We start from the raw sequence: 23,601 nt of genomic DNA on the forward strand, positions 1-23,601 counted from the left end.
ATTTAATCTTTGACAAGGGATACAGTTTTAGCCACACGTCTCCTAAATGCCATGTGTGCCTCAGTAGTAAATGCCATGTGTGCAGTTAATGCCATGTGTGCCTCAGTCTCTTGTGTAAACTAAACAAGAGTTACACATTGTGCAGAATCCACAGGGGGACACAGCCCCAGGATATTCCTCATTATGGGAGCAGAAGGGCACATTTTTAGAGGCAATTTTAAAAGGGTGCAACTTATCTTAATGGGGTGAACTTATATATATTCTTCCTTTAGAAACAGCAAGCAAATCTGAGATGCAGTAGTTAAAGGTGATGTTAGGATTTTCTGTTTTTGTCATATCCCTTTATAATCATTCATACCCCTAGCAGGACCATGGGGTTAATGAGACTATTACAGTGTCAGTGTTTATTTTATCACAGTATAGGATATATATATATCCCATACTAGCATTATCAGTCTGAATGCTAGTAAACAAAAACTTTTCACAAGCCGAGGAAAATGTTATAAAATTGTCTCAGAAACACATCTATAAAGCAAGTCTAAAATACACACCAAGCCACCTATAAAGTAATATGACTGTATAAACGTTATAGAGGTCTTATTGATCCTCAATACCTAACTGTTACAGTGCTTTTAATAATAGATGGGTGAAATATAAATATGCCACATAATAGTGCATTACCCTAAATAATACCAATAAATCGTAAAGCTTAACATAAAATTGAAATATGCTAATGGAATATTGTGTGGATTTTTCCCAGTAAAAGCAGTCAAGAACCTGCCAAAACATTAAAAGAGACTGAGATGAATGAGGGAAATTAATTAATATTTAGGAATACTGCTTATCTTTTTTTTATTCTACATTCTGTTTTTGCAGTGGGTTCCCTCAGGCATTTGCAGATTGGCTGTAATTCAGTGTGTCAAGCTCTCACGCAGACTTGTCCAGCTGAGGTCTTCTTGGGTTTCCCTTCTTTCCAGTAGCCGCCATTTTATTCAAGTTCTCCCCTTTGGCACATGTCAAGCATAAAGAAACTATTGGTTTGGTTTACCTCCTGCTGGGAGAATGGCCTGAGCCTGGACTACCCTCCCTGCTGTCCCTGAAATCAGAGAGCAAAGATCTCCTACTGGGGCCTGGAAACATTAGTGATACTTCTAATTTTAGTATAGATAATATATTGGATATAACTGAAATGTATTTTAAAAGCATTATAGTATTATTGGATGTGAAATATGTCCTCTTACTCCATAGGCAGTTGTGAAAGTGCACCTGAAGCTAGACAATTTTTTTTTTTTTTTAACAAAAATGGTGAGAGGAAGACTCTCTATAATGTGGTAGTTAAGACACTGGCCTGGCTCTGGATTCAAACCAGAGTTTTTCCTATCTCAGTTCAGACTTGAATCTGGGTCTCCGAACCTCTGGGCAAATGGCCTAACCACCAGGCTATTAGCTATATGGGGGTGGGTCTAGCTCCTACTGCCTCCTCCTCCCCTTCTGTGAAAGATTCCAAAACCAAATTTTGAAACTTCAGTATGTTTTATGAAACACAACAGTTGTTTTCCAACCAGATCTACTCACATGCAAACTATGTATTTATCTTAGGAGAAATTCACACCAGGCAGGACTAAAGCTGAATGAAATTTTTTGGATGAACTTTTTTTTTGGCAAAAAAAAATTATCTTCAGGTCAACCTAAACATCTCATGAATATGTGTTAAATTCACTGAATTGTTTTGGCTGAAACAAACAAAGACATTATCTGAAAAAGTCTAAATGTTTTGCTTTGACATTTTCTAAACAAAATGCTTCACATTTTTTATTCAAAATTATTCTTTAAAAAAGATTATAAAACATCAAAAAAAATCAAATGTTTAATTTGGAGTTGGACGAAACATTTCATTAGGCCTGAATAATTATTTTTCCTTTTTTGTTTTATTGGAAATTTTGAAAATTTTTCATTTTGAGTTGACCTGAAATGAATTTTTTTCCTGATTTTTTTTGGCTGCCAATCAGTTACTCACACAGCTCTACCCAGGACATGTGTTGTGCATACCCATTGCCCTGGCCTTCAGCACAGGCATGTATTTAACCCATTGAGAGAGACTGATGATCACAAAAATGTTCATTACTAAGGGATTTTTTTTAACAGAAATTGCTTGTTTCAGGTTGGAATTGTTCAATATGGGCAAGAAGTAGTCCATGAATTTAACCTCAGTACTTACACGACAACAGATGGTGTACTGAATGCAGCCAAGGCGATAAAGCAAAGAGGTGGAGCACAAACTATGACAGCCCTTGGAATAGATACAGCAAGGTAAGTGCATACCATTTGATAAAGTGAGGATAAGTTATGGTAGAGATGAATAAAATCAGATGTGTTTGTAGATTTGGTTTTTATAGATTTTGATTTTGCAAATCAAAATCCGGGGTAGTTTGCATCTGGGTTCCATTGTATCTGAATTAGCAAAGTTTTAGAAGGAGGGATGGACAAAAAGTCCTGATTTTGTCCTGCCTTTACAACAGTTCTCATGCAGTCCCTCACAACTGCAGCCACCTCTTGGGTAAAGGGAAGCAGTGAACCAGCACAGAGAAGATACACTGAACAACCCCCTAATCTTAAGCAAAGTGCTGAGGGATCTTTCATAACCATGCAGAACCGGTTAATTTGCTTTTTAAAGTCTTGTCTAAAATACCTCCATACAGTAAATTACAGGGTTAATTGTAGTGTTAATTTAACTTTCTCAAAAGGACATAGGGATGAATTGAATCTACCAGGATTTGAACCTGCAATTTCCAAGGAGTCTAGAGGTTTCACATATGAAGTATATACTTTATAGTGCTGAAAATTTACCTTTGTATCTATAGTAAAATAAGTGTTCAAAGTTCCTTCTGTGCATCTCCCCTTTTTCCATTCATCTGCTCTTTAGCTGGCTGCTTTGGGTTTTGCCTAATTTTGGAAGGACGGAAAGATGGAGAAATTTCATATTTATTGGAATGCGTTTGTTCTGTTTACTTCTGGTATGATGATCATTTCTAGCTTTTTCTCTATTTAGGCTTAATACTAAAGCTATGTGAATAATGGAGTTTTTTAGTAGTAGATTTAATTTAAATAAGGAGTAAATTTAGAGTAGAGCCAAAAACAATTTTTGTTCAGTAAATAGGAAATTTATAAAAAATCATTTTGACAAAATGAAAATATTTTGTTTTGATGCTGACCATTTGTAAAGGTTTTTGAATTTTTAAAATAAAATTAAAGGTAATTTAGAAACAAAAACTCATTTGAAACTAAAAAATTAAAACATTTCATTTAAAAAATGTCAAAATGAAACATTTTGATTTTTCCAGAATTTTGTTTTTTCTAAATAAACAAGTCAGCAAAATTCACAAAATAGTGTGATGTCGCCAGAGCTGCATTATTTATTGAAAAATAGTTTTGGCTAAAAATTTTACTTGGCTCTATTTAACACATCCTTATGCCTGTATAACACATGCAACTTTGTGTATATGAAAGATTTATATTTTTAATTTTTCCCATGCTGGTAAATGTTCTTTTTATTTTTTCCTATATAAACTTTGTTTTTTGTATCTTATTTTTGTTAAGTGTGGAGGGAATTTGGGTGAAAAAATGGGAGTTGAAGACTGATACTTAGTATTCATTGTCTGTCTATCTTTTTATCTCCCTCTCTACCTACAGACATGGCACAGATCTACCTATCTAACTAGTCTGTTTATATTGCTCCGAGAGCGACACTATCTGCTTTAATTGTTCTATTATTGTATTTAATAACATCACAATCTACCAAAAAGCCCCTTGGCAATGCAATTTATTACATTATTTTGTTCTCATCTGTAGTTTATTCAGACCTCATCTTCTACTCATACCTTAACATCCTATTTCAGTCAGGATCAAAGTGTTCAAATGGGATGGGGGGAGGAGGAAGCAACCTCACTGAAGGGAAGGTTAATGAGCATAGCAACAGTCACGGGTGCTTCTAAAGCTGAGTGGTAGAGGGGTTTGTTACTGATGTTTCTGCTTCTGTTGCTCTGCTCAGTACTGTGATACTCTTCAGTAAAACAAATCCTGTAGTAGAAAGCTGTAAGAGCCATTGTCTCAGACTCAAACTTAGAAGAATCTGTTATTCCATTGGATGCTGAGCATCAGAAGCTTCTGAAAGTACTGGCTCTCAAGCACTGAGCATGCAGGGAGAATTAAAGTCCTTTTTTCTCAATACTGTCACTTTAGGAATCCTCCCTTACCTGCAATACATGAATTCTGGCTTCTGCTGGATAGACAATAAATGCAAAATCAGACTCTCATACAACTGATGTGGACAGCTGTTTGATCAGCACTGTGAATCCATCAGGCTAGGCTGTGAGGTAACTGAAAGAGACAGAGTTCACAGTACACCTAAAAGAAAGAGAAAATAATGTAGGGGTGAGATTTTCAAAAGTGTTCAACATTGATCTAGCTTTGCTCTCATTGAAGACAATGTATACTGCTACATACTTCAAAGAAGAATAGCTGGTGAACATGTTGTATGTTATTTACAGACACAAATACCTTACAGTGGGTAGGAAGGTCGCCCAACAGGTCTGGGTCAGGTAATTAGAAACAGATTTACAGTAACAATAGAGGCACAACATAGCTGGCTGGAGATGGATTATGCAGTTTCTCAGAAGAATAGAGCAATGCTGCCATAAGAAAATACATTGTAAACAATAGGATCAGAATTAGGCCAGTGCTGAGAACTTTTGAAAATTCCATCCATTATGTTCTTCTTTCTTCTCTTCTCCTTTCTGTCTGATGTTTGTTTTTCTGTCATAGCAGAATTGCTATATTCTTATAAAACAATTCATTGCCCATCTTCAGACAGCCATGTTGTGCTACAGGTGTGACTATTAATCTCACTCTGATTACCTGACCCAAGTATTGGCAAGTAATTACTAGATAGTTGGGTGACCTTCTCGCCTATTTAAAGAATCTGTGGCTGCAAACAAGAGACAGTGCATTTATCAGATATCCTCCTTTGATACAAGCCGGAGAAACCTGTGGTTTTGGAACAGAAAGTCCTGGACTCCATTTTCCAAGCACCCTGTAGATGAGTTTAGTTGATGACTGTGCTGTCCCTATGGTTTTATTACACCATGAAACGTTAATTAATGAATAATTAATTAGTTTGTAAAAATCTTTGGCTAAAGACTGTTATAATAATAATTGGCATTTATATTAACATTTGATCAGATTAAGCATTTATGCCTCCCCTCTGCTTATTCGTTGCTAACAAGTAGTTTAGTTTCTGATCCATTTTTTAAAAATTCTGTGAAATCAGAGTGGTGTTTTGCTTTTCTATATTCTATGCATGTTGCCTAAAGGCAAGAGGCATTCACTGAGGATCGTGGTGCACGAAGAGGAGTAAAGAAAGTAATGGTTATTGTGACTGATGGGGAATCGCATGACAACTACAAATTAGCAAACGTGATTGAGGACTGTGAACGTGAAAACATTCAGAGATTTTCTATTGCCGTAAGTGAAATGATACAGGGAAATGTAGATCTTAAAAGCATGTTTCATCTTTTAAATTGTAATGCCTGTTAAAAAAAGTTCATTTCACAGCATCTTTATGGAGCTATAATTGCTCGAGAGAGGGGGAAATAAGAGAAACTTAAAGAACATAAAATATATCTTTCCAATTTTATAATACATCAGAAAAAGCCAATCAATCCATGTGTGTGTGTGTGTGTGTGTATGTATGTATGTATGTATGTGTGTAGGAGAGGAAACATGTAAAATCTATTTAAGAGCAAAAGCGAATCGAGTGGGTTAGTCTGAATCATCCAGCAACTTCTTAAGAGACTTTATCAGGTTTTTAATCATTTTATTCCTCATTGATCTCTGCAGTTAGGATACCGAACCTGCTTTCTCACGGAGTGGGGAATGAAGATGAAATTTGAGATTTTATTTCCTATGTGAAAATAACCTATGCAGAGAAACATGAGGTCCTTAAATATTTTTGTGTGTGAACTATCTACTGTAACTATACACTAGAATTAGTCTCATTATATTTAACTAGTTGATTTTTTAAAAAGTACTTGGTTTATTTTTAATCCCTCTTCAGGATCAAGTTTCTCTTTACTGCTCCTAACAGGAACACCACAGTTGTATTGCTTCCAGGTTTTGTAGGCAGAGCAGATAACTGCCAGATCCAAGAATCCATTTCCCTGCTACCCCCACTCATGAACAATGCTATCAGGAAGTACCCTTCCTGCAAGGCCAAGCAGCTCACTGCTAATTGTTCAAATATTAAACATCTGTGTGACTAAAAGGCACAAATCACAGGTTTTTAAGAAGAAAACAATATTTGGTTTTAGGCTGCCAGTGTTTTAATAGTGGCAGATGGTAACACATGAGGCTTTGGTGCTGGTTTCCTTCATTTAGCAAGAGTTCACCAAATTAAAAATCCCATGTGGAGCTGAAATAGTTATTGATGGGCTCTAGCAAAATTCAGGCCTCTATCTGGATCTGTACTTCCCCAAAAGCCAGAGGGAATAGGACCTGGAGATAAGTTTCTGGCCCATCGCTAGTAGTAAATAATACTGTAATCCACGAGGAAAATTTTATCTAAGAATCTAAGAGTGCTTTACAAAGTTCAGTTAATTAACCTTCTCAACATCCCTGTGAATTAAGGAAGTCTCCCATTTTTTAGTTGAGTAAACTGAGGCAGGGAGAGGTTCAGGGGCGGCTCTAGGTATTTTGCCTCCCCAAGCATGGCAGGCAGGCTCCCTTCCACGGCTTGCCTGCAGGAGGTCGCCGGTCCCGCAGATTCGGTGGTATGCCTGCGGGACATCTGCCAAAGCCGCAGGACCAGCGGACCCTCTGTAGGCATGCTGTCAGAGTCTACCCTCACTTGAAACTGGGGGGTTTCAAAGTGAGGACCCGCATGTTTTCCCCCACCCCAAAATCCTAGGGTAGGTCTCCCTTTTGCTGCCACCACCTCGGTCAATTACGTGGGCCGGGACACCCCTGTTTTCCCCCCTCCCACTCCCCTTTCCAGAGACGTTCCCTGGGGAAATACAGATCAACTCACAGGAGGGAAACCTCTCCCCTCCCTCTCTCCTAGCCACTGGAAAGATATACACCGAGTCAAATCCTTGACTCAACACAAAGAGGGACTTACCTCCCCCTCCCCTTCCCTAGTCCTGGAAAGAGATACCTGATTCAAACTGCTTGAATCAAACCCAGGAGGAACTATCTCTTCCCCCTCCCTTCTCTGCCCGGAGATAAGCTGTCTCCCCACCAAGAGAGAATGTCTTAGCCCCTCCCCCTATATCCACAGTAGAAGGGATTTAATCAAATCTTTATAGAAAGAATTTATTAAAAGAAAAACAAGAAAAGACAGAATCTCTATGAGTCCAAGCTGGACACTCATAGGGTATAACCTTGCTAAGTTCTGGAGAGAATCCTCTCTCTTTCTCAGTACAACAAAACCAGGCAGAATTAAGAATAATCAATAACAAACACACAGAATTGCAAACATAGGATTATTAGATAATGACACAAAGTATCTTTCTAATACTCACTATCTTGACTAGAAGAAATTAGTTCAGAAAGGTAGAAACTTGTAGACTTGATTAAAACATCTGGACTCTTGTAACTCCAACGGCTAAAAAATACACACATACAGAGGGAAAAAGTTCCCTCCTAGGAATTTCAAGTTCTCTTTCCTGATTGGTCCTCAGGTCAGGTGCCCACCAGGTACTATGCTTTAACCCTTTACTAACTATTCATGACACATGCCACCGAAGGCAACCTGCCTGCCGCCCTTGCTGCGACTGGCAGAGCGCCCCCCGTGGCTTGCTGCCCCAGGCACGCACTTGGCATGCTGGTGCCTGGAGCCGCCCCTGGAGAGGTTACATAATTAACAAAGACCTCACAAAGTTGGCAACAGAGCAGGGAACAGTACCATTCTGTAGAGTCTAGTCATTAGCACTGCATAGAGGTGCCCCTTATTGTTGTTTATTTTTATAATTCCATACATTTTCATGACACTTAAATAGAAGAGAGTACTCCTGCCCCAAAGGGCATACAATCTATGGCCCTGATACCACAATGTGATATGAGCTGGTGGACCCTTGCACCCGTACAGGACCTCACTAAAATTGTGCATCCCATGTAGGGTTGTGGCCTAAATTACGATGTAACTCGATGGGTGATTTAGAAATGTTGTAGGATATAGGGAAGGATGAGGGTAACAGCAGTTATAATGTCTGGCTGGGCTCCCAGGACAGACCCGCCTCTCCTGGTACCTGGCTCTGTGTCTTCCTGAGGCAACATGTGTGGGGGGGAGGGGCACAGGATCGCATGCTCCCTATACCCAGATTTCTGCCAGAGTTCACACCAGAATGTGGCCAGCAGCAGTTTTCTGGCACCATGCAGGAGGGAAGGGAAGGGAAGGGACGGGATCTGCTTCCAGCCGCAGGGGAGGGGCAGAGGGAAGAGATGAACTGGCCTCTGTCTTTGCAGATCTCATCTCTCCCCCCACACACACACACACACTCCCCCATGGCTGGAAACAGCTTGTCCTTTCCTGCCCGCACAGTGTCTAACACCTCCAGGCTGCTGCTGGCCACTGACATAACCCAGCTGCCTCTGGTCCTCCAGCTACAGTGCAGGCAGGAAGGGGTTAAGCCTAAGAATGCCTTGTGCACAGGGCCCTGTGACTGCAGGGGCTTCAGCGAACCCGGCTCAGCATGGGAGGGTGCCTAGGGGACGGAGCAGCCCCATGCTCCCTAGGCACAGGACAGGACCCAGGGCAGGGAGAGGACGGATGAAGAGGGTGCTAAGCCCCTGCCCAGCGGTGGTGGGGGAGCTGCTGTGGAGCTCAGCCTGTGCCACCACTGGGCAGGGCTTTGGCACATTCAGGGCTTGGCTCCTCCTGGCCAGCGCCCCGGGCCAGAGGTTTTGGGGCTTTTCTTGGGCGCCGGCCCAGCCAGAGGCAGTGGGGGAAGGAAGGAACCTGCCTGCCAGGCTGTTGGTGAACTGAGCGCTCCGACCAGGGGCTGGTTCTCCGCACAGCTGAGATGGGGGGGGGGGTATGGAGGAGTAGTGGGGCTTGGAGGGGTGAAGAGGCAAAGCAGGGAGAGGACAGTTCGAGGAGGAGCAGGTAAAGGGCTGATGGGTGGGCAGCAGAGGCAACATGTAACCAGCCGCCACGTGGCACCTGCCTACACTCACCAGCCACTGCAGCTCACAATGCACAGCCACTGCTGGCTGGAAACGGGGCAGGGGGGTGGAGCCCTGCTGGCTGAGAGCCGGCACGCAGCAGGGGCTGCGCTGATGGACCAGCAGGGGGAGCCACCAGCCCTGCACACCGCATCTTTGTCCCTTCCCCACCCATGCACACCCCTTTCCCCATCCTCAGCTACTGGACCCTCCCCCCCACCAATCACTGCTGGTGAATGGGCAGCTGGGGAGCAGGGATCCAGCCAGCAGCAGGACCCAGAAGGACTGATGGGGGGAGACATAAAATATGGGACAATTTGCCTGTTTTTAAGAAAAAGTCAGAACACCTGCAGGAGGCAGGGGTGGCTCCAGGCATCAGCACGCCAAGCCACTGGGGGCGCTCTGCCAGTCGCCGCAAGGGCGGCAGGCAGGCTGCCTTCGGCGGCTTCCCTGTGAAGTGTCCGCTGGACCTGCGGCTTTGGCGGACCTCCCGCAGGCGGGCTTCGGCGGACCTCCCGCATGCATGCCTGTGGGAGGTCCACCGAAGCCACGGGACCAGCAGACCCTCCGCAGGCAAGCCGCCAAAGGCAACCTGCCTGCCATGCTTGGGGCGACAAAATGCCTAGAGCCGCCCCTGGCAGGAGGTCTTAAACATGGGACTGTCCCTTTAAAAATGGGATCTCTGGTCACCCTAACTAAATGTGTACTCCTTGAAGATACCAGTGGGAACACAGTTGAGCTTTTTTTAAAACCCCACTCTAAATTCACACTTCTACGGAGGTTTCTGGATATATATATATATATATATTCCCTTAAATTTGATGTTTGTGCAAATCTTTTTTGTTTGTTTGTTTTTTTAAGGGAACATGAGAGTTTGTGTCAGCTTCTAGACAAACTTTAAAGTTAATATTCATGATCTCACATTACCAAAAGTGCTTTTCTGACACTGTAGGGCTAGTGTTAAGTGGATTGAATTAAGCTAAGGTACTATTTCCCAGTATGCACTGACAATCTGCCTAAAATGTGTCTTTAAAATATGTGCAAAATATATTCTTGACATTTTTTATTGCCTTAGATTCTTGGTAGCTACAGCAGAGGAAATTTAAGTACAGAGAAATTTGTAGAGGAAATAAAATCAATTGCAAGTGAACCTACTGAAAAGCATTTCTTCAATGTCTCAGATGAATTAGCTCTTCTTAGTATTGTTGAAGCACTTGGAGAGAGAATATTTGCCCTAGAAGGTATGAAATTTCTTTAAATTTTAATGTATCCTTGCATTATGACTGAAGTAAATAATGGATCACCTACTCTTGGGGATGTATTTTACTGGTATTTTTTAGCATGCTAGTCATACAACTGTCTTGCAGTACATATCAGTAAGGGTAGATGATGTGAAATGCTATGCTCCGAGATTGAGTAGATGGAGACAGTAGTCTGGAATAAGTAAAGAAGGTCACTATATTAAGCACCATTGCGGTAACACACCAACAGTACCAAATCACTTCCTCCTAGATTTATTTCTCTGAAACTTTACCTGGAGTTTGAAGTGTTAAATGCAATATGAGACTCAATGGATCTCTAAATTTCTCCAGGTCTCATTTTACATTTCACTGGTGTTTGCTGGGACAAGGTGATTTTTGGAAATTATTGGGAAAGGAGTGCATTTTGATTTAAAGGGTGAAATATTTTACCATGTCTGTCTAACCAACATTTTTCTGTAGTGCCTCTCCACACAGTAGTATATGACTACTTCCTAAATGCTGGTTAGTTATTGATTATAACTAAGGCTGTGAGTTTGTCACGGAAGATTTCATGACTTTCTGGGACCTCCAGGACTTCTGCATTGGCTGCTGCAAGGGCAGTCTTGGGCCACCAACGCTCCCTCCCCACCAGCAGCAGCAGGAGTTTGGGTGTGGGGGGGCTCAGGGCTGGAGGTTGGGGCATGGGACAGGGTGAAGGCTCTGGGTGGCACCTACCTCAGGGAGGCTCCCCTGAAGTGGTGACATCCCTCAACTCCTAGACGGAGGCATGGCCAGGCAGTTCTGCACACTGCCTCCACCTGCAGGCACCACAGTTCCCAGACAATAGGAGCTGCAGAGCCAGTGCTCGGGGTGGAGGCAGCACGCAGGGCTGCCTGGCCACATCTCTGCCTAAGAGCTGAGGGAGGGTGATGTCACCTCTTCCAGGGAGGTGCAGAGCCAGGGAGGAAGCCTGTCAGCCCTGACAACTGCCCCTGCAGCAGCAGCAGGGGTGTTGGGCAATGCACTGCTGCCTGCTCCCCCCCCAGCACCAGCAGGGGTCGCGGGCCACCCTCCCCCAGCACCTGAAGTGGCCCTGGGATGCCCCCCAGTCAGCATCTGCAGTGCCCCTCAGGCCATCCTCCACCCAAGATTTAGTCAGGGGTGTATAGTACAAGTCATGGACAGGTCACAGGTCATGAATTTTTGTTTACTAAAAATACCCATCTTTTACTTTTACTAAAAATACCCATCACTAATGCATAGCCCTAATTATAAGATATTACTTTGCCACACAAGATAGTTGGCCAAGGAGATAGAGCTGCACCAAACTATTCTTTCCTTTTGGAAATGTTCATGGAGTCCAGATTTTTAATAGAGAAGATCCTTTGTGTAATAATGGCTGCCGCATCCACCATCCAAATCAGCCCACATCCTCTATTCCAATCAGTCAATATTGTGTTTCAAGTGTGTGGCTAGTAACAGAACATCAAGTTATTTATTCATCTTCAGTTATAGCCACTTTTCAAAAGGATTACATTGCCATGCAGAGCAGGGAAGTCATCTGTATATACTTCACATTTCAATATCTCAACTTTCCAAATAATTGGAATGGGATTATTTATGGCTAGACCAAAATATATTATTAACTTTAATGTCAAGAAATAATATAAATACAAGAAATAATTTATAAAAAAAAATAAATTAGAATTCCCACTATTTAGACACATTTAGACAGCTTGTTGTTATTAAAGCATTTAGCTGGATAAAGTACCAATATTTTTAACTGGATTGTTTTAAAATATTAGACAGCTTCTTTCAATTAAGTGTTATATTTTCTTGTTTTCCTTTCTTGGCTTTTGAAGACTTCTAATTTTCTCACTTTTAAACTTTGTTTATTTGAGGAAGGTGAAATAGTGGCCTTCAAAAGGCAAAGGTTTATCTAAACACAAGAGAACATATCAGATATTGTTACATACCTCAAAGAAAATGTAGCCTTTTCTCCAGCAGTCTTGTAATTTCTTGTACATTGGATCAAGATATTGAATGTTTTCAAAATGATACAAAAAGACTTTTAAAATAAGCTCCTGTTTGACACAGGAAAAGAAAACTTTCTCTTGTATGCAAAAATGATGTTCAGGCAAAATTAAGGTTAATAATTTAAACAGAGAGAAGTCAGGAATTGAAAAATTGAATCAATCCTCATCTGAGCTGGGCTTATATTTTGTGCAGCTAGAGAGATGGGGAGGAAGGTGGCTCTGAAAATTCTTTCCAACCCACTGATTCTGGTCTGGCCAGGGGCTGAAACCCAAGGCCTGTTCTGAGTTACATCACCTGCTGAAGTCCCGTAAGGACTTCACCACACCCTGTAAGGGTAAGACAGATCACTGGCTGTGCTGCATTTTCCTCTCTGTGGGGTGGGTGGGGAATGGCGGAGTGGAGCTGGCTATGCTCTAAGCCATCTGCACCACGGAGAAGCTTTGGCTGCTCCTTTAGGGAAGCTGGGTTTGGGGCCAGGGCCGGCTCCAGTGGTTTTGCCACCACAAGCAGCCAAAAAAAAAATAAAAATGCTGCGATCGCTATCTGTGGCAATTCAGCGGGAGGTCCTCCGCTCCGAGCGGGAGTGAGGGACCCTCCGCCGAATTGCCGCCGAATACCTGAAAATGCCGCCCCGCTCCAGAGTTGCCGCCCCAAGCACCTGCTTGATAAGCTGGTGCCTGAAGCCAGCCCTGCTTGGGGCTGAGGGTCTGGACCAAGGTTCTACAGTAACATCGACTGAGACACTTGTGGGGTTGGAGGAAGCATGTTTAATAATAAAACCAGAATTTGAAAATACTAAGAGCAAAATCCTGCCCCCTCTTCCTTGGCATGGGAGTTCCCCAAACTCAGCAGAAGCAGTGCAGTGCAGTTGCTCAGAGGCAGCAGAATATGCACTAAGGAGCCCAGTTCCCTGGGAACCCCTGTGTACCAATGTGCAGTGTAAGGGGCTGTGTGGGGGCTGGACAAGGTGGATTGTGGATTCTGTGGTCATTGCCTCACACAGAGCCAAAGACACAGCTGGAGTTATTCCAGTCTCAGAGCTGCAGCATCAATATGCCCTCAATATTGCTAGGGGAGGGGAAGGATTCACTTTGTCCCTGCCCTTGGGTAGCTTCCCTGTGTCAAACACCGCTTCTTGGTTTTGGTGCTGGCTAGAAAGGGTTTGCTAAATGTGCTCAACATGGTTGAGTTATCTTCTGCAGCACAGCATGAAACTTAATGTTTGAAGCGCCTGACTTTAATGTGTTTAAATTCTAAGTCTAACCAGCATACCATTAACATAAATCTTACATTGTATTTCCTTGCGGGTTTTGTTTGTTTATAAAAAATGACAAAGGAAAAAAAACAGAGAGAGTGCAAAAAACAAAGCCAAGAAACACTGCACAATTCAATTCTGTGCCAGAAAATGCATTTTTGTACATAATCTTTTTCGTATGACTCTAAGTCTCATGGCATGGACTGTGGTTTTAACAGCAGTTTTCTGTTTTACCCAACCTTTAGGTTGGCAGAAGTGTTTTTGCACAAAACCTCTTTTGTAGAATGTTTCGCAGTTTAAAAAAACAAATGGAAAATTAGAGTGGGCACCATTCTCTAATCTATATTCACAGCGGTAACTGTAATATAGTCATCTACACTAGAACAGGAGCATCCCACTTTACCCCACTGGCTGCAGAGAGGCCAGCATGGGGAGTTTAAGGCACAATTCAATTCTGAATCTTTTAGGGGGGTTGGGATTCAAAATCCATTGTGTTTATCCCAGTTTAGGGTTTTGGTGTGGAAGGTTCACATGACTCTAACATTAATTATTCCTTTCTGATAGGGCATATAAACCCTGTCCCTGGCTGGAAGGGGTTAACTGGCAATCTGAGGCTTAACTAGCCATACCCTATCACATCTTAGTTGGCCATTAAGCTTGAAAGGAGAGTTTAAAAAGGGGAAGCCCAACAGTTAGAGGCTGATGGGAAAAGTGGTACAAACAGTCTGTCCTGTGGAAGGCAAGGAGCCTGCCTGGAGACAGGAACCCTAATGAGCTGCAGCCTACCTGAATTGCTAGCATGGGGAGGAGTATACTAACCCCTGGACAGTGGTGGTGTTTGAGACACAGGAACCTGCAAAAAGGTGTAATGAAAATAGTAGAAACTGAGGAACAGGTAGCTGAGCCTGGCTGGGCTGAAGGAATGGTTGCTTTTCATTAGGGCTGTCAATTAATCACAAAAAATTAAAACTCAAAAAATTAATTGCAATTAATTGCAGTTTTAATCACACTGTTAAATAAGATACCAATTGAAATGTATTAAATATTTTGGATTTTTTCAAATATATTGATTTCTGTTGCAACACAGAATGGCAAGTGTACAGTGCTCACTTTATATTATTATTTTTATTACAAATATTTGCACTGTAAAAATAATAGATAAAAGAAATAGTATTTTTCAATTCACCTCATGAAAGTACTGTAGTGCAATCTCTGTATCATGAAAGTGCAACTTAAAAATGTAGATTTTTTGTTACATAATTGCATTCAAAAACAAAACAATGTAAAATTTTAGAGCCTACAAGTCCACTCAGTCCTACTTCTTGTTCAGCCAATCGATAAGAAAATAAGTTTGTTTATATTTACAAGAAATAATGCTGCCCACTTCTTATTTACAATATCACCTGAAAGTGAGAAGAGGCATTTGCATGGTGCTTTTGTTGCTGGCATTGCAAGGTAGTTACATGCCAGGTATGCTAAACATTTGTATGCCTCTTCATGCTTCGGCCACCATTCCCGAGGACATGCTTCCATGCTGATGACGCTCATTAAAAAAATAATGCATTAATTAAATTTATGACTGAACTCCTTGGGGAGAATTGTATATTTCCTGTTGTTTTATCCACACTCTGCCACATATTTCATGTTACAGCAGTCTGAGATAATGACCCAGCACATATTGTTCATTTTAAGAACACTTTCACTACAGATTTGACAAAATGCAAAGAAGGTACCAATGTGAGATTTCTAAAAAGATAGCTATGGCACTTGACCCAAGGTTTAAGAATCTGAAGTGCCTTCCAAAATCTGAGAGAGACGAAGTGTGAAGCATGCTTTCAGAAGTTTTAAAAGCGCAACGCTCTGATGGGGAAACTACAGAACCCGAACCACCAAAAAGGAAAATCAACCTTCTGATAGTGGTATCTAACACAGATGATGAAAATGAATATGCATCGGTCCGCTCTGCTTTGGATCGTTATCTAGCAGAAGCCGTCATCAGCATGGACGCATGTCCTCTGGAATGGTGGTTGAAGCATGAAGGGACATACAAATCTTTAGCATATCTGGCATGTAAATATCTTGTGATGCTGGCTATAACAGTGCTATACAAACGCCCGTTCTCACTTTCAGATGACATTGTAAACAAGAAGCAGGCAGCATTATCTCCTGCAAATGTAAACAAACTTGTTTGTCTGAGCAATTGGCTATATAAGAAATAGGACTGAGTGGACTTTCTAGGCTCTAAAGTTTTATATTATTTTATTTTTAAATGCAGTTATTTTTTGTACATAATTCTCCATTTGTAAGTTCAACTTTCATGATAAAGAGATTGCACTTCAGTATTTGTATAAGGTGAATTGAAAAATACTATTTTTTGTTTTTTACAATGCAAATATTTGTAATAAAAATAAATATAAAGTGAGCACTGTACACCTTGTATTCTGTGTTGCAATGAAAATATTAGAAAATGTACGAAACATCCAGGAAAAAAAATGGTTTTCTGTTATTAACAGCACGATTAATCGTGCGATTAATCATGATTAGTGATTTAATTGCGTGATTAATCATGATTAATGCTTTAATAGTGCAATTAATCATGATTAATTTTTTTAATCACTTGACAGCCCTACTTTTCATCTTTTTGTTGGATTTTGGTAACAGGCTCAGAGGCCCGGAAGGTGTTGGATTTATAAAGTGGTCTGACCAGAGGACCAGAACACTCCTCTGGCCAGAGTAAGCCAAAGAAGGCACTGGGGAAAATGAGGCAGTGTTGCTGTGTTACTATATCCGGCCACAAGTTGTGCCCTGGAGTGGCAACTTTGCTACATTTTCATTAAAGCTTCCTACCATTTTTTGAGAATTTGAGAGTAAAACAAAGGTTGCACAAATAGAGGTTTTACTGTTTACTTAGCTCAAGTGAAAAATAGCTGGACCAGTTTTGATCAGACATACCAAACATATTTACCATTGGGCTGAGGTCAGTCCAAACATTATTTTAAAGCAAATTATAATACAATACGATAGAATGGATATAATGTACTAGAGTGGAAACAGCTTCTTGTTCTTAACAGTAGCACTAATTACCCAGGGCATTAAGTCTGTAACGTTCATTAAATAATGATGCACCGTAAACTGTGTTTAGTGAACGGTCTAGTTATTTGCATCATCTCATCCCATCAGGTCAGAGTTTTCATTATATTATTTTATCCTGAAACCCATAACATGTTTAAAACTTAAAATGTCCTGTTTGATAGCTACAACAGACCAGCTGGCAGCTTCGTTTGAAATGGAAATGTCTCAAACTGGCTTCAGTGCTCATTATTCCCAGGTAAATGGACTGTTTAGATGTAAAAAATATTTTTAGAAGGGAAACAGCTATTTATTGCTTAATGCGTGGATTTGGAATTAGGATTCCTGAATTCTGTGCAGTTTTGTTACTGGTTTGCTGTATCACATTTTGGAGCTCTCAATTACTCAGTCATTTGTAAAATGGATGTAAAAATATTTATAAGAATAAGTATTTCCCGCACAGTGTTTTGTGAATCTAAATTAATTAATGGTCACATAGCACCAAGAAATCAGCAAATGATTTTCTATAAATGGAAATTGTTGTTATTGTATTTTAAAAGTAAGAGATGTTATGCCATCTCTTGGAAGGATTTCATATTATTAAATGACAGTTTTAACCATAAAATACTGAAATATATAAGTTCTGTATTACTAAAGGTATAGTATTTTTAATACATTGACTATTTCAAATACATAAATTCTAAGTGGTAAATATTAATGGAACATCAGTGCAGGGTACTGAAAACTGATAGTAACCAGAAATAATTAACTCTTTATTTATTTTAGAAAATAATAATGTTCCCATTGTGATGATCTAGACAATGTACAAAATTAAAATGTCAATTAAATACTAGGCCCAAAGGATGGAAAGACCTCTACCCTAAGAAAAAAAATAGAGGCAAAGGAAAACAATACAAAGAGAGAGGGAATGAACTGGCCAGTTCATCAGATAAACTGGCCCATGTGAAAAGGCCTTCCCTCCCCCCCGGGTTTGAATGCAGTTAGAATTTAGCATTGGTGAAAACCTGAGCAACAGACTTAGTTTAATTTGACCTTGCACAAATACTCTGTTTCAGAAATATGATCTCCCCACTTTTACATTGAGGGATATAAAATATAACACAGTAATTATGATTCAGAGAGATCATTAGCCCTTGCACACAGATATTATCCAGACTGCCAGCCAAAGGAAGGCTTAAGATCCATTTGGTACTGTATATGGTTTCAGTAGCCAAAGGGTCGAACTGCCAAGATCAGAACCTCATTGCAGGAATGGATTTGTTGCTATTTCAGCAGACTAGAAATGGGACACCTTTACTTTTTCTGGAAGGCCAGATTGACTCCTGCAGGCACAAAAGATCAGTGGACCCACCCCCAGAGGGTTAAAATCCATCTGGAGATCTATAGAAGCACTGTACTAAGAAGCTACCCAGGAATGGCATTAAATGAGTACACTTCCCAGCTGGCTTTGCCCTGGCTACTTTTGCTGTCTTGCTTATGCTATCTGGCTCTGCATCCCTCAGTGGAATAAGTTCCACTTTGCCTTTAATCCTTTGGCCCAAAGTTGTTAATAAAAATGGGATGAAAAGTGACTTCACTTTATGATTGTGAGGAACTACTAATGCATGAAATGCAAGGCTAAATATTGCAAGTATATGTGAAACAAAAATCAAAGAATATCAAAGAAAATCCAGAGATAATGATTATGGTTCCTGTGAAGAGCAATTTTTTTTTCTGTATGTAAGGACTGGATCATGCTTGGAGCAGTTGGAGCATATGACTGGAATGGGACAGTAGTCATGCAAAAAAACAGCATGGTTTTAATGCCAAAAAATGATACATTTCGTGACAAGTCTTCAGAAAGAAACGAACATCTTGCAGCTTATCTAGGTAAGATAGATGATCCTGCTGAAACCTTTGACCTATGAATTTTGTGTGTTCCCCCTAAAACTCTTCCAAAAAGATATTCCCTACAAAATACAGTCCTGGCTTCCAGGTGGCCAGGAAGATTTGGCCTCCAGGGGCATGTCTAAGATATAATATTTTATCATATTAGAATCTGAGTATGACCGCTCGAGTTAGAGAACATAATATGACCATAACTCTGCAGTCAATGTAGACCAGGAAACACCCAAACCCTTTGAGTCAGTCTAGACTGCAGTTAAGAGCGAGGATCCCAGCCCGAGCAGATTGACTCGTGCTAGTTTGGCTCAAGCTAACATGCTAAAAACAGCAGTGTGGACATTGCAGCACCAGCGGAGGCTCAGGCTAACCACTTGAGCTCAGTCGCAGGGGAGTTGAGCCAAAGTAACATGAGTCCATCTACCTGGGCTAGGAGGCTGACTTTCAGCTGCAGTGTAGATATAATGCTGACAGACCTCAATCATCGGCAGGCAGGACTGAACCAGGGACTTTTGGAGCTTAGTAGTGCATGAGCCTCTACAGCATGAGCTAAAAGCCAACTGGCTGTTAGCTAAGGCTGCAGAGCAGACTCATTTAACTCTCTCTAAGTGATCTTGGTGCCACTAGGTGGGACAGAACACCACACCCCGGAAGAAACAAAGTTACACTTGTATGTGTTTTTTACCAGTATTGGACCTTAAGATTTTGATTTTGAATCACAGAAATTATCACTCATGCAGTCTGCAAATGTTACATCTTGAATTATTTTACTTCTCCTAGGATACACTGTAAATTCAGCATCGACACCTGAAGATGTGCTATACATTGCTGGGCAACCTCGCTATAATCACACAGGCCAAGTTATCATTTACAAAATAGTAGGAGAAGATGTAAAAATACTACAGCGGTTAAATGGAGAACAAGTAAGCATGTATTTCACAGTTAAAATGTAGGTAGGATATAGTAAAAAAAATCTGTTCACAATGTAATTTGAATAAAAACTATGGATCGAAAAAGTATCATAGGGAAATTGATAAAGTATAAGATGTTAACATGCTCACAGGATTCTCCTGTCTGCTAAGGAATGCAAAATGGACTTAAACCAACCAGATATTTCCCCAGGAGAATTCCCCATGTACAGGGAATCTCAGCCAGTGTATAGCTAGTGGAGGTGGCATAGCCACCTCCTATACCAGCTGCTACTCCTATCCCTGGGGAGGAGTAGGTATGGCAGGGCAGAGCAGGGGTGTGATTGAACTCCACTACTACAAATTCTGCAGCACCTTGTACTACTGGTGAAAGTTAAAGTAGGCCCCCTGCTGCTTTAACTTCCACCAGGACTGGGCAGCCAGGGACCAGGGAGTCACAACCTTCACTGCTGCCATTGTCAAGTATGCCTGAGAACAGCTCGGATGTGGTTAAGAATTGTGATATTTGTATACTGAAGGCAAGAGAGACCTTTTTAACACTTATCCAGATTTCATACTGTGTCATCACAATGAACTTTTATTATGATTAAATTTGTAATACATTACTTTAGTAGAAAGCTAGAGTCTAAGTGTATTTTTGATACACAATTTCAGGTCTGTCATGCAATCTTCTTTTAGATGTGCACACACACATACAGAGATAAACACAGAAACACCCTACATTAAAAGAACATTTAAGTTGCAAAGTTACACACTCAAAATTTAGGAGCTATCCAAATTAAGGGTATCTGTGCAACCTTAATTCAGGCTCTATGTGCATATGCATTGTGATATAGTCTTTAATTCCATGATTGCATGCATTTTTTTCCACAGAAACACTGCCTCATTCAGTGCGCAAGATGGATGTCACTCATTTTATGAACAGCTATTCAATATTTTGTTTTCTTCTCGTTCAGTGTGTGGCCCCATATCTTATTTATTTTACGTTAATCAAACCCCAATTTTCCAGGACCTCATTCAACTGCTTTAACAAGGAGTAAGGCTGCAAGTCTGTCACCGAGGTCATGGAAGTCACGGATTCCGTGACTTCCTGCGACCTCCGTGACTTCTGCAGCGGCCGGTGCTGCTGACCCAGAGCTGCCCGAGCAACTGGGGCAGTCCTGGGGCCAGCCACACCAGACAGTGCTCGGGCAGCCTGAGGCCAGCCACCCTGGTTGCTGCTGGAGCAGCCCCAGGGCCAGCTGCTCAGGCAGCCCCAGAGCCAGCCACACCGGCCACTGCTTGAGTAGCCTGTGGTGCCCAGGCCTCCCCAGAGAAGCTGCAGTTCCCAGGCCACCCCACCTCCAAGCACCAGCTGTGCCCCAGGTCACCCACTCCTGCCCTGGAGCACCAGCGGTGCCCCGAGCACACCCATCCCCCCGCTGCTCCAGAGCAACAGTGGCACCCCAGAGCACCTCCTCCCCCCAGAGCAGCAGCAACACCCTGGAGCCCCACCCAGAACACCTAAGATTTCATCAGGGGTATTTATAGTACAAGTCATGGACAGGTCATGGGCTGAGAATTTTTGTTTATTGCCTGTGAACTGTCCATGACTTTTACTAAAAATATCGCTAAATCTTAGACTTAACCATGAGACACTCCTTTCTCATCCTGTAATCCCAGCCTCATTCACTACACATCTTCCAACTTCTGCAGCAAATAAGAGAAGGGTCACTACACAACCCTGATCCTTCCTCAGAGCAGATCCATCTGGTGCACTGAATGAGGCAGGAGTCCTCTGGAAAAACTAGTATGTGGTAATGGAATTAAAGACTATATTAAAATACAAGTGCACAAGGGGGCCAAATTAAGGGTGCACAGGCAACCCTAATTCTGGCATTTCCTAACTTCTGAGTGCTTGGCATTGCAATCTTATTAATAGCCTTTAATCAGGTTTTTTGGTGGAGGAGAGGGAGAGGGGATTTCCTAGGGTTTTTAAAAAAAATAATCAGAAATTCCATCATATGGCATCATATTGTTCATCAGCTGAGCTGGGACCTTTAGATCCACTGTACAGATTTCAGCCTCTTGAACTAATGGAGTAAAGGATAGCAATAGCAGGTTGTCATCCTCTATGGGAGCAGCCCCAGAGGAGGATGAGAACACACACTGCCAATGGGTGTCATAGATACTTGCTGACAGCAGAGGGGTGGTGAGACTCAAAAGTCTTGCATTCCATTCCAGGCTTTGAAGGGGAGTGTACTCACAGAACCTTCTGCCTGTTTTCTTACCCAAGCTCGACCCTTTCGGTCCTGTTCCCTCCCATCTGTACGTGTCCCAGACTTTACTCTTCCCCCACCCCTAGCTCCTCATCCCATCCCATTCTCCTTGCCTTCCCAGTCTCCACTCCTCAGGCTTCTCATGCTATTCCCAGTCTCTTTGTCAAGCCAGCACCACGCTCCCCTCTCTTCCCAGCTCCACATCTGACCTGTCCCAACTGGATCCCAGTGCCACTCCCCATCCTCCCACACACATACAGAGTTTTCCTCACTGTCTCCCTGTCCAAGCAGTGCCAGCCTCTCCTCCATCTCCCCCAACACCAGCTCCCAGGCCCACTCTCCTTACGCAATAAATACTAGACTCTCCCCCCAACTCCCAGTCATAGTTTTTTCTCTTCTGCCTCACGATGCTCCTTGTTCTAAGTTGCTTCTTTCCTTTCCCCCAAGTCTGGCTTTTGTGCCCTCTGGATTTGTGTCAGAAAGCTTCCTCTTCCATGTTGTCTGGGTACCAGCAGAGAGGATCACTGAGAGCACCAGAGAGACAGACTCCTCACTATCACTTCCAGAACACCCCATTCCACAGCGGCAGAAGCTGCAATTATAGGGAATGTCTGGCTTTGATCCCCATATCCCTGGGCTTCAGCATGCTCATTTTCTTTGTGGGGATGGTGTATGAATAGTCTGGTCACACGTAGGAGTTATGGAGGGTGGAGCACTAAACTAATGCGCTATTAAAACTAAAACCAGATATTTTTCAAAGGCTTATAACTTGTCCATATTTGGGCAGATTTTCACGGGAAGAGCAAAAGGCACATCCCTGGCAGAAAGGCCACTCCCTATCAAATTTCAATTCCCTGCCCTAAAGCAAGGGGGGTGCTAGAGCAGTTCAAGGAAAAGGCCCCCACATTTTTTCTAAAGGGCAAAAAACCATTTTTATCTAGTTGGATTCTCAGAAATTGGTGAACCATTTTGGCTGAAATTTTCCAGAAAATGCAGCTTAAGGCAGAAACCTCACTTGTAAAATTTCAGCCCAAATGGTTAATGTCCCACAAAGATATATGCAACTGAAAACAGGGTCTTATAATGGGAAATGTTGAGCCTCCGTAATATTAGGCAGTGCTATCAGTCTCGCCTATAATAAATTGTTGGTATGTTTTTATTACAGATTGGGTCATACTTTGGGAGTGTTATTACTACAATTGACATCAATAAAGACTCATTTACAGACATTCTGCTAGTTGGAGCTCCTATGTACATGGGAACTGAAAAAGAGGAACAAGGAAAAGTGTATGTGTATTCTTTGAACAAGGTAACAGCAATTCAGTTATTGGCTGGGGAAAAGGGATATGCTCATTAGTTTCTTTGGATCCCTTATTTGAACAAATAATTTGATTAAAATCTTGACTTGGGGATACTCAAATGACAGAAGGTGAGGGAGGTGGCCTACAAAAAGAGGAGAAAGAAAAATATTTTTTTAATGACAAATCTAGTTAAATTACCAGCACACAATACAGAGTGGTTCCAGGGAATCTAACGTAGTATTTTATATGGCTCAGAAATGCATCGTCAGTAGAGCTGGGCGAAAACTGAGTTCAGCCCTCATTCATACTTCAACTTTCAACCAGGTTGTCAACATATTAGGAAAAAACCTTGCTGTACCTGGGTTTCCTGAGTTAGTTACAACTGCAGTGAGG

The 23,601-nt window shown here is 41.7% G+C and overlaps 1 protein-coding gene across 4 annotated transcripts in view; it reads left to right on the forward strand.

Moving 5' to 3' along the window:
- The window catches only part of ITGA1 (integrin subunit alpha 1), a 118,923-nt gene that overhangs the window by 51,737 nt on the left and 43,585 nt on the right, over positions 1-23,601 (forward strand). For all 4 annotated transcript variants that reach the window (XM_039543411.1, XM_039543412.1, XM_039543410.1 and 1 more), the window contains exons 7-13: positions 2,162-2,310; positions 5,370-5,520; positions 10,292-10,457; positions 17,004-17,077; positions 18,564-18,708; positions 19,501-19,643; positions 23,073-23,216. In XM_039543411.1, the coding sequence (XP_039399345.1) occupies positions 2,162-2,310; positions 5,370-5,520; positions 10,292-10,457; positions 17,004-17,077; positions 18,564-18,708; positions 19,501-19,643; positions 23,073-23,216 (972 nt within the window). The remainder of the gene's footprint in view (positions 1-2,161; positions 2,311-5,369; positions 5,521-10,291; positions 10,458-17,003; positions 17,078-18,563; positions 18,709-19,500; positions 19,644-23,072; positions 23,217-23,601) is intronic.

The sequence above is a fragment of the Mauremys reevesii genome, linkage group 6 (genome assembly GCF_016161935.1).
Source record: "Mauremys reevesii isolate NIE-2019 linkage group 6, ASM1616193v1, whole genome shotgun sequence".
Lineage (NCBI taxonomy): Eukaryota > Metazoa > Chordata > Testudines > Geoemydidae > Mauremys > Mauremys reevesii.